At 32.5% G+C, this 12,253-nt stretch overlaps 1 protein-coding gene across 1 annotated transcript; it reads right to left on the bottom strand.

The window, feature by feature from the left end:
- Positions 1-4,501: 4,501 nt before the first annotated feature.
- LOC110720624 lies at positions 4,502-9,187 on the bottom strand. Its single transcript, XM_021899669.1, has 9 exons — positions 9,038-9,187; positions 8,834-8,958; positions 8,010-8,110; positions 7,484-7,679; positions 7,295-7,387; positions 6,762-6,821; positions 6,576-6,650; positions 5,626-5,706; positions 4,502-4,876 (listed from the first exon to the last, which is right to left on the bottom strand). The coding sequence occupies exons 1-9, from the start codon at positions 9,111-9,113 to the stop codon at positions 4,505-4,507; spliced, it is 1,179 nt and encodes a 392-aa protein (XP_021755361.1). The 5' UTR covers positions 9,114-9,187; the 3' UTR covers positions 4,502-4,504.
- Positions 9,188-12,253: the final 3,066 nt, after the last annotated feature.

Here is a 12,253-nt window from a genome sequence, read left to right as displayed (position 1 = left end):
AAGTAGGGGTTAGCAGAGCAGAGCTTCCAACACTGCAGAGCAGAATAGCTCAAAAGAACGGAGCCTAACTCGAGTAACCCCTGACCCAACCCCTCAAGTAACCTCTGACCGAGTAACTCAAGTAACCCTTGACCGAATAACTCGAGTAACCCCGGCCACACGATGTGGCCAGCCACATATAAAACTTTGTTTTATAAACAATATGAAGCACTACATAATTGTTTATATATGATGATATTTTTCATTTCCCTTTTCAGTCCAATACACATATTATGAGCCACTTTACTATATACTTTGATTTTTATTCAACATTGTTGATTTTTGTTCAACTAAATAGTTCCTACATCTATATTTCATACAAGTACTACTAAATAATTGTTCTTATATTCATATCCATAACTCATTATCTCCGATCACATTCAATTCTCCATTAAAATAACAATCAATGGGATAATTACAAATATTTTCTTTATACTTTATGCGTTGATAAATGGTTAAACTATTCCATGTATGAGATAATATTTTTCACATTTACCATCCGTACGTCTAATACTCTAATAGTCTTAATGATCTATGCTTATATCCTTTACGGTGTAATGACGAACAATTACTTGTAACATGTTTCCCATGTTGAATATTGGAAATTTTGTGCGTTGACCAAAAATAAAAGAAAAAAAGACTAGTCTTTTAATTTCTTTTGTTGGAGGGAATTTTAGACTAGTCTTTGTTGCATGAATTCCCTTTCCTTCTCGAAGGTCCCTATTAAGGACAGTGACGGTTTCAATGGAGCGTTGCAACTATTGGCCTATTATGGTCCCAAATAGCCAAATTTATTACTCGAATGATAGTGATTTTACTGTTAAATATTCACGTGTATTAGGATTTTCGATGACTTATTATATTTTCATGATTATTATAATATAGTTTATTCAGCATTTCATGCATTTTATGCCTAATGACTTGTAGTAATTCTTTTTACGAGGAGAATTCGTATTATTCGTGGGACGTCTTTCCATGTACAACAAGTACTTGATGTATTTTAAGGTGATCCTTAGTGGTATTGGAGATTAGCTTGTGGTCCCACACTAAGCCAAATGATGTAAGTACTAAATACTGTATAACTACCCAATAGTTCTTTAATCCTTGTATTTTAGACTAAATTAGTGTCATCATTAGCGACTAATTTAGTATCGAAGATTTAAAACAATTGTCAAAATGACCATTTGAAATATATTATGTTGGCCTTGTTGGGAATTAGGATCAACTTTGGCTATTATTATTGACCTGACTTAGTGATCAAGCCGCCATGTGGTTGTTACTCTTGTTAGTACATTTAAGACCACTTTGTATATTTTTTATTCTGTCGATAACCTGTTATTACAAAGCTCCACAAATGTGATGCCACGAGCCAAAATAAGCCATACATTTTTACAAAAATTTTGGACCATAATAAGCTCTCCTCGCCATCATTATTGTGGCCTTTCCAAGTTATAAATCATATGATAGATATGAAGATTGTTCTACCACTCTGAAATCTCTCACAATTCTCCCCGATCTGTAATAGACAAGTAAACATTTTGAGAATACGGAGCAGATGAGAAGGATTATTGGTCCCACTCCACGTGATGATTATGGAACCAATGGAGGCATAATGCAATAGAGTGTAATATGGGTTAATTAAAAAAAAAAATCGAATTAACCTTTAATTTTTGGACCCACGTGAGAAGTTGGGTGGGTAGTAGCATACTAGCATGCCCGGCAACCGTATCTCGGATTTTCAATTTTGATACCATTGCATTTGATACCTTACCCACCTAGCCTTCTCAACATTTACAATCTACTAGTAATTTCAATTTTTCTTAAATACAATATTGATTGTTGATCTCAATTGATGCTACGAGTGCATAAAATACTCATTTTGTTTCCTTATGTTCTATTAGGATTTTATAAGTTTTTACGACGTGAAGTTAATAAGAGACAAATTTGAAGGATTAAATGTAAAAAATGATGGAGTAAGATCGGGATAAACCTATCACATTCACTTATATTATTGAGCAAATTAAGATAATTTTTGGAAAAAAATGTTTCTCGTATTTGGTATTGTCTCTCAATCAGCTAATTTATTTTTTAAAGTAATGGCTCACTATATAGTTCTTATTAAGGGGGCGTTTGGTTTTGAAAATGGAAATAGAGTGGAAATGAAACAAATAAGAGGGGGGAAAGAATCATTTAACTATTACTTTTTCATTTGTTTGGTTTAACCATGGAAAGGGTATTTGTTAAGAGGAAGGTAAGGGTATTTGTTACCCTAAGTTTTTGAGAGGTAACAATTGCTACCATGCCTCCTAACCAAACACACGGTAACAGTATCGGTTTAATCGAATCCGTTTCCTATCCAACAACTACACTAACCAAACGCCCCCTAAACGTTTATAGTTGTCTTACAGAGTACTTATATATAGCTAACCCATTAAATTGATCAAAATTCTTTTTAGCATTAATTACTTAACTTGGATGTAATCTACCTAATGGACTTCATTGCTAAGCTCAATACTTAAGAAAAAGAAACATTATAAAGAGAGATGATGATAGGGCACATGATCAAGTGTATTGAAACTTGAAAAGATCCACTTAATATTGTCACAAACAGTGAAATAGGTACAAGTTTCAACATTGTATGGTTGATGACTTGATGATGGTGCGCAAAAATAAATATAGCAGTATGATTCTTCTTTGAAATTCCTCAAAGTTTAGCTTTATTAATTACAACGTTCAGCCAGATTCAATTGACATGTAGAGTAAATTAATAGTTTAGATTACACTATCATTGTGCGATGATAAGTATTTTCAAATTTAAAGAGCATTGGTTAGTTTAAATTTAAATTATACGAGTACCATAATTTTGGGATGACAAGTATTTTCAAACAAAGAGTTTTAACTCTCAATCGGTAATTAAGTCGCTCTATCATTATGTAAAGACAAGTAATTTCAAACAGAAAGATTATTAGTTCGCAATCATGATTAGTCTTATAATTAAATAAAACAAAATTGCAGTCGGTCATCATAGTTGGCTGGCTGTTGACATTATAAGTTAATGACTTGATGTTTTGTTGACAAGGAATATGGCCACCTTAAAAAGGGGCCAGAAGAATATTCTTGTTCATTTCTAGATAATTGAGCTCTAAATTCTAGTACTTGTATTACATTTTTGTAATCTACTTATATTTTCCTAATGCCATTTTCCTCTTCCTTTTGTACTTTGTCTTTCTCTTAAGACTTTGAATATCTTTTATTTTACCTAAATTGGGGGCAGGGGTTAGAAGACTTAAAACTTAGAAGGCAATTGACAATGGTGTTGTATATCTTATTTTTAGCAAGCTAAATTTCTAGAATATAGGAAAAATTCTAAACTAGATTACAAAGTTAACTTTTGATGGATCAAAAATAAGGAAACAACTCACAAAATGAGACACGACACATATAGGAACATGATCCTAACCGGCTAACTTGTAGATAGTTTTACAATTTTGTATCGATTTAGATGAAATTAAAACTTGAAATTTAGTACTACCTCCGTTAATTATTATGTGCAACTAAGGGGTATTATTTGTGAGATATAAAATATTTCTTTGTTGCACATAATAATTAATGGAGGTAGTATAATGTATTGATTTTGATCTAACAATGAAACTTATCCCCTTACTAGTTGTTTGGTTTAGCCTTTCGGTATTAGGAAAAAAGCAGCCATATCAAAGCTTTCAAAAACAATCGACTTGTGATGCTTCAACCCCTTCCACGCTATTGTCACCCTAGGTCGGGATAGGAGTAACTGCTTGTCGATGAGTTTTTCAATCTCGATGAAAGACTAGGAAATTGTAGTTGAACCTGTCCTAAGATTTTATCTAATCGTCGGTTCGTCGCCTTAGAAAAGGATTGTCTATGCATAAGATATCAATCTACATATAATGTAAATCTTTCTATTACAAATACTACTATACAAAATTGTCACACTTAATATTTTGCTCAAATGTCATGAACAACAAATAAGTTACGGAGTATCTATCATCAAAGAGAGGAACAAGCAAGAGGTTAAAAGTGCATGTCTTTCTTTCAGAAAAGATGCCACTTTTTCCTCCAGCGGCCCAAACAGAAAGATTAACAAACATCATTCATTTTGGGCTTATTAATTAAAAAAGCTCTTTTTTTTTTTTTTTTTGGTAAGATGGTTCAGTAGCAAAGGGCAAATTTTTCTCGAGAATCTAGTACTGTCCAGACCTGCAATCAAAACATCGTAATATTTCGAACATCACAACAATTTATAGGAAAAACAGCCTAAAGGATAAACAACAGAAAATGGTGTGTGGCCAGGGAGGCAGATAATTATATACTCGTGTTAGTAAACGACACTAATCACGTGCTAATAACAGCCTACGACCTGTTTCTGCAGTATCCTTGCAATAGGAAAAACATAGAAAAACTAATGAAGACCGGAAAGCATGACTAATTATCCAAGTTTGTCCTTCCACATTGTATAACTGCATCGGTTTTGATTACTTGTAGGAACACTAGATACAGGCGCCACACTGTCTACTATAACATTGCCCTCACAGTCTATCATATAAGATATATCTAAGCTTTCCAAATTAAGATGATAAACAATAAGGCTAGGATCACATATTTCGCTTACAGGATTGAGGGTTTCTTCACCTTCACCATCTTCTCCATTTGGAGAAATTTCAGTTGGTTCTACGTTTCCTACAGTCAATATGGATTTATGAGGTCGGTGTCTCTGTGATGATGATCGTATGTCCCATGAAAGAACCTGCTCAATCAATTTCTTCATCTCACTGGGTGATGAATACAAACTGCTTCTCTTCTGAAAATAGATTAGTTTTAGTCAATTGCATTGGAAAACTATGACACTCAAGATCATGCAGACAAGAACATTACAATTCTGGAATTGACCCTCTTATCTATAACTGGAGTAATTCACTCAGTTTCTAAAAGGCAAAGAGTTGTCAACACTTGGAATGGAACAAAAATGAAAAAAGAGTTACCCTTGTGTTTTCAAAGAAGTATTTCACTTACCCTTGAACATATAATATCATTCAATTATAGTTCCAAGGTAATTTTGGCCATGTTTGACAGACAAATTTAAAAGAAATCACCAAGCTGAAGGGGCAATTACATATTAACACCTTATAACTTGCTAAGATCCATATGTTGCAGTAGTATGTGTTCTAAATAATATAGGGATGACGGAACCAAAATTCCAAAGACCCAAGTTGGTACAGGATTGTTTCGGCTGGGCCTACAGCATTGCCAAAATAAAGACAGGCACATTCTAATCCCTCTCAATAAACATGGGGTACCTAAGAGTAATTTTGGAGATAATCTTCAGCATTCTAATAGTAATTTTGGGGATGATCTAATCCATTGTGTGAGTTCATAAATGGAGAAACCCCAGGAATATTTAAAATAATCAGCATCTTCCTTATTATATACTTGTAGTCAATTAAGCTGTTCTCACAATGCAAGAAGCTTTTCTTATCTTTAAGGACTATAAAGCTGACAAGGTTACCAGCATAGAAATAGTATTTCAGTAGAGATGATGGATATACATACCACTGATTCCCAACAATCTGCAAGAGCAGAGTGGAAGCTCTCAGAGAAAATAACAGAATCTACAGCTAATAAGCTGTCTTCCTGCAAGATCAAGAAGAGAATTAAGATGGTTCTAATCAAATCATAGACATATATAATATGAAGATGGGAAGACACACAACTTAAACAAAATAAATTCATATGTTCAGTACGCCTGTGATATCTCAAAGTCATATCAGAGATTACAGTCAGAGAAAAGGTGCTTACATCAATACAGTTAAGGATCTCATAGATACAATGCCAACATTTTAGCAACCGAAGCACATTTAATCCAAAACAGGGAGAACAAGCGACAGCAAACTTGGAAAAAGATTACAGTATTCATCCAGTTAATTACTAGCATGCAAAATTCAATTGCCAAATTAGTGCACCAACATTTACTCTCTAGCACGCTTATAATTAGAAGAATGACTTAGGACATAAAAAGAACCAATAAGGGACTAATAAAGGGGATGATGGCCTTTCTATTTAAACCAGAAATTTTTCTGGGAGTCAAGAATCTCATATCTTGCATGCCAGCCATGTGTAGCTAGAACTCATGAACAGTCAACAAGCATAACAATTAGCATGGAGGAGCAGGGTTCAGAGATAAAAGCAATAATCTCATTTTCAGGGGCACCAGGAGAAGAGAGATTGTCAGACCTGTCAGTTTATCTAATATGAAAATGCCTCAATTCCTACAAACTCCTTCCAGACTAATCAGCCTATAAGATAACTATCCTCACTTAGGCTAAAGATAAAATCCAACAGTGACTAAGGACAGAAATATTATATTTCAAGATTTAGCTTGAAACCAAACAAAGAACCAAAGCAGGACCAGATGATCATATATAAAATTTCTAATTCCTCTCTGAGAGTCAAGAAGATTAACATTTCAAAAATATTTAAGTAAACCATCAGAGAAAATTTACCTTAACCCATTCTGGCACCATTGAATCTTGGATGCTGTCACAATATGGAAGATAAGGCTTCACATCCAGTACTGGCTGTCACAATTTTACATAAACTTAAAATGCCACACTTAAAGCCACCTAAAACTTTAACCATCACCTCAGGCCCTCAGCCCTAGCAGAAAATGCGAGGAATGTAGCACTTACTGTTCCATCTACCAAATCAACACCAGAAAGTAAAATCATATGTCCTTGAACAGCCTCGATCTGGAGAATGAAAACAATTGCTACCTAAGTTAGCATGTGCTACTCAGTTCAATTACTTGCCCATAACTTGCAGAATTGAATCATATTAAGGCCTAAGGACATAAAGATTTAACATATCCTTCTCACTCCACCAAGAAATTCATGTTTGTTGTCTTGCTTAATGTTTCTAGAACAATTAGAAATTTCTTGGACCTAGCAGGGGATGCAGAATAGGAAAAAAAAAAATAAAAAAATAGAGACTATGTAATATTTTCCTCGGAGAGGATACAATTCTTCAAATTTCCTTCACAATGTCTTTGACACCTCTTTGGCTAATGACAATTATATTCTTAAAATAGTTTTCACTCAATCCCTGTATGTTTTATTTCCTAACATTTTTGTAAGAAGATATTCTCTTTGAACAATATTCATACATCTACCCTAAATGTTTCTCTTAAACAAAAAGAGCTACATTACAAAGGGAGAATACTTGCCTTAGCAACAGTTAGACCAATTGGACTGGGACGATGGGGGGTTCTTGTTGCATATACTCCTTTTTTGCCTCCTTTTAATCGTGGCACCCTCACCTAATCGTTCATATGACAATTGTTAAATACTGAGAGGGGGGAGGGGGGGGGGGGAGCCATAACTAACGTGGTGCCGGTAATAAATATAGTGCGAACCTTGGCTTTGATCTTCGATCTGGAAGGCTCTAACCATAACTTATCCAAATCAGTATTTAAGTGGAACACATATATAATCCAAATATGAGAATACTCTTCAAGACCTTCCAAAGATGCCGGAGGAACCCTCATTGGGTCAAACATCAAACATGCTCTAGCAAGTGGCACCAGCAAAGGTTGTCTAGGCGTACCATTCCTACATTAATTAGAATTGGTACTTTTATATAAGCTAATGGTAAACGGATTAGAAGAATATCTCACAATATCACTACAGCTTAAAAGATCAATTGAGTTTGCTGATACTTTATCACCAAATCCTATACATAACTCATACTTGCAACTTAATAATTTCTACAGCAGTCATTACAAGGATATAATCAGGCAAGCCTGGTTATATATCCCATATCATTTGCGCTCTTCCAAAATTTAGTCTTTAGCCATAAGCTAGTTGAATATTAACATTTATTTTACACCTATCACCTCCTCAACATTGCATCAAGTTCTGGCCCACAAAATCATTAAGTACCTGGTTGAGAAGCAAGATTGGACCGTACCAATCGGAATCATGGGATAAGATGTTGGATCCATATGATCTGTCTTCTGTTGCAGAAGTGCCTTCCTCAATTCCTAGAGATATATCCAATGAAACATCAGGGACCTCACGAAACAATAAAAACAAAAGAAATCGTCAACATTCTATGCATCAACCATCATACAACAATGTCATATTATAATGCAAATTTCAATGATACAAGCCAACACTTCTAATCATTACACTTCAAAAACATATGCTAAGGATTTCTGAATACCAGAAACATTATCTAAATGAGTCAATGTTCTTCAGCGAGGATTCAACTCAAGAATGAAAAGGGCCATATCATACAAATTGGTTTGCCCTCTTCCATTAGACTATTTACATTACAAGTCCCAATGAATTGAACAAATGTATCATTGGAGTCATCATTGTACATAAAATCAGTTCATTCAGTAGCTTCCTTCTATTGTTTTTCATTCACGAATCGTTTCATTTGTTTTATCCACAAACGAATGAAACAAGAGCAATGGAAACCAAACCCATTCCACAATTTCACTTATAAAACTACTAAAACCACCCAAGAGCAATCAAATGGGTAACTGCACACAGAATTGAACTTCTCAGACCCTATGTCTCAGATCAATATGTGGGATTTAGATTCGGGTTCGAGTTCGGTCTCGTATGCAATCATAACATATAGCATCATTCAAACTTTTCAAACGCATCAATACATTCTAATTGAAATTTATAATCAAAACATCAAAAAGACCAGAAATTTATAATCAAAACATCCGAAAATTCAATGTAAGATAAACCTGTTGAGCCCTAATGCGGCCTTGTCGTTCAGCAGCACATTTATTAACCGAAGATTTAAGAGATGCCTCCAGTTCTTTAACATTTGATTCCATGGCTCTCCATTTTTTTCCCAGTATATAATAAGCTGCTCAAAATATAAAAATAAATACATATAAGAAGACATTAAAGATGCAATCTTGAAAGAGAGTAAGAAAAAGAAGCACCAGTAATGGCTGCAACAGAGAAAGTTAAGGTGAAGGGGGTGGGTAGCCATTGAGATGGTGGTGTAGAGTCGCCCATGAACTAAGAAAGGGGGGTTCAGGGTTTTGCACTTTTGCGCAAAGAGAATAGTTACGTTACAAGTTTAAATCCCGTGCAACGAACGGTTATACCAAAATTTATACTCCGTAGAGATTTACAATAATTTATATGTAGTTCAATAATTATTTACAAATCTATTCCGTTTATAAAAAGTATAATAAGTTTAAATTTTTATAATCTACTAAATTTTTAATATGTAGTTAAAAAAAATTATATTGATTTTGGATCATTACAATTGTTTAAATATAAATGATATGAAATGATATTTATCTTGAATAGATATAATGGTAAAGTAGGAAGGAAAATATTCTAGTAAATTATAAATTTCTTATAAAACACTGAAATTTTTTGGCAGGATTTTTTTAACTTACCTGTGTCATTTTTAATCGTCTTTAATATATAGTTATAGATAGATATTAAAAAAATAACCACATATAATAATAGTTATAATGAACATTTTAATATTATAGAAAGTTTAGTTTAGATTTTATGTAAAGCAAATGTCATTATTTAGATACAATAATTGTTAGTTATAGTAAGAATTTTTCTTAAAGCAAATATTTTTGGCGGGAAAATTTTTTGTATAATGTTGCCAAGTGTCTCTTTAGATTCGCCTTTAGTAATATGTAATTGATTGATATGGCCATATGTGTTATTAGCTCATAGAACTGCCAATTAGAAAGTAACAATTTGATTATGAGAAAATACAAGTTTATATCCGATATTTATCAAGGGGTATATATGTAAATTATAGCTAACTTTAGTTAACTGTTGTTTCCTCTCTCCTCCTTCAACCTTCAATTTCAATGGTGCAAAGTAACGGTACACCTCTTCACTACAACATCGAACAAGCCGAAACCAATGGAGGAAGAAAAGCTTACCTACCTAGTGTTAACCATGTCCTTTATTTTCACTTTGTTATTTGGGTTTTGTTTCCCAAAATGGTGGTACTAAATAGAAATCAATGGTTAAGCTAATTGTTGTGATACAGACTAAGAGGGAAATTCCTGATTCCTAGTTGAAATCAAGAACTTTTTGTAACAACTAATTCTATTTGTTAATAACAAAGTTGTGTAGTACTAAAATGCTGATTATTTGGTATCAAATTAAACCTTACATGGTACCAAATTAAAGTTAACTTGGTACCAAACGACATATTTCATAAAATTATGTTGGTATTAACAAAGCTGTATATTGTTAAAAATAAATAATAAAAATTTATAGGGGTACTAAACGTAAGCTTTCTTGGTACTAAACTTAAACTTACATAGTTACGTGGTATCAAAATAGAGAGAAAAAATGTGCATTTACCAAGTTGCCCCTTGATAAGTTATAATATCATCATAGTTAGAAATTGGGCAGTCCTTATAGACTAGAAGTGTAAATCTATACTTTAGTATTTAAAAACACAAACCAATACAAATCAAGTACCACATATCTTCCTTCCCTCTTTACCCTTTTTCATTCTTTTTCCATGAGTCCAATTAATGTTTTTATTTTTCTTTATGTTTTCATAGGATTTCTTTAGCTTTCCCCTTTATTTCTTAACAACTATTAATATTCTGTAACTTCTAATTTAATTCAACATATTGAATTTTTTAACTTTCTCCTCTTCTCCCTCCATCTTTCAATTGAATTTAATCACATTTGTCATTCAATTATTTGACCTCTTTTCTTCCCTCGATCTATCTGCTAATATAAATACAATTTTTCAATAAAGTTTTTTTCACATCACCTAAGTTCCAAAAAAATATTAGAGAATAAATTTTTTTTATGTAAATTGAGGCTGCAAAGAAGGAAGAATTGATTGGTTTTGACAAGAAAATGAAAAGTTTCATTCAAGAAAATTATGAAAAATTGTGTTCCATAGTATATATGACATTACTTGCATGTCACAGAGCCATTAATTTCAAGATATTAAGCACACTCTAGATAAATAGGAATTTTATAATATAATTATATATTTGATTTGATGTAACAATGTAAAATTATAGCAAGGGTTTGGTATTTAACTTTTTGATAAAAAATATTGGTTAACTATAATGTAATTAGAGAATTTGATTTTATAATTAAGCCTTTTTTTTAAAACAATTACTACTTTGCTAATTATTTGTTGAAAGATAAAATCTTGCTATTATTTTGCTAGGAATTGAAACTTGCAAATATACAACAATTATAAGGGGTCACCGACAATTAGTCAACAAATGAACGCACAAGCTATGTCGACATTCTTTTTCTATAAATTATACTATGCAAATTCGTCCAAATTAATCCATTAGGACTTTAATTTTTCAAACCCAAAAAACAATAGAATACATTTTTTTTTTAGTTGTATCAAAAGTTCTTAAAAACAAAAAAATAAATGTTAATTACAACAATAAACATTAAAACCTAAACAATTTGTGAAATGTTATAAGATGTGAAAAGTCAATGAAATTAAACCTTAAAGTTTTAAGCATAAATAAATAATAACTTATGCAAAGCCCGTGTGTAGAATGAGCCCAAAAGCTAGTTATTATAGACTTAAAGAGTGAGAGATAAGTCAAATGATTAGAGCTCCCCTCCCGATTCCAGGTGATCTTGTGATCGATTATAATTACTCGCCCTTGTGGTTCTCTAAACACCAAAAAAATATTGAGATAGTCAAACATTTTAAATCCACGCTTTTTTTATTTATTACAAAATATATGTCATTAATTACAAAGTACTACTGTATTAAAAATAACCAATTACAATATAAAACGCTAAACAAAAGTACAAAATGCATCTTAATTACAGTAAACTAATTACAAGTAGCACTTCGCAACTGATTAATTAGATTTAATTAAGCAGCTCACGCCAAACCAATTAAAAACTATGCATCAAACAGAAACAAATGAATCAACAATTCAACTCTTAATCCAATTACTCCTTTTTACAATTCAGAAATTGGAGTACACCTGAATTCACAGAATTGAAGGTAAGAGAATGTTATGCTATTTCCAAGATTCATTTTTTGTTATAAACATAATACATCAATTTATTATATCCCGTTCAATAATGTGGGTTAATTAATGTGAATCGCTAAACATCGCCCGCAAATTACCATATAAAGCCCACAAATATGACTTGGTGTGACC

The sequence above is a fragment of the Chenopodium quinoa genome, unplaced genomic scaffold (genome assembly GCF_001683475.1).
Source record: "Chenopodium quinoa cultivar QQ74 unplaced genomic scaffold, ASM168347v1, whole genome shotgun sequence".
NCBI lineage: Eukaryota > Viridiplantae > Streptophyta > Magnoliopsida > Caryophyllales > Amaranthaceae > Chenopodium > Chenopodium quinoa.
This window is presented reverse-complemented; position numbering and strand designations above follow the sequence as displayed.

What these genes read in the sequence shown, in the direction of transcription:
- LOC110720624 (XM_021899669.1), bottom strand. Translation starts at nt 9,113, where the DNA reads ATGGGCGACTCTACACCACCATCTCAATGGCTACCCACCCCCTTCACC. An exon ending in GCCGCATTAGGGCTCAACAG is followed by an intron (nt 8,111 to 8,833) that starts GTTTATCTTACA and finishes ATATATCTCTAG; the next exon opens with GAATTGAGGAAGGCACTTCT. An exon ending in CAGATTGTTGGGAATCAGTG is followed by an intron (nt 4,877 to 5,625) that starts GTATGTATATCC and finishes ATCTATTTTCAG; the next exon opens with AAGAGAAGCAGTTTGTATTC.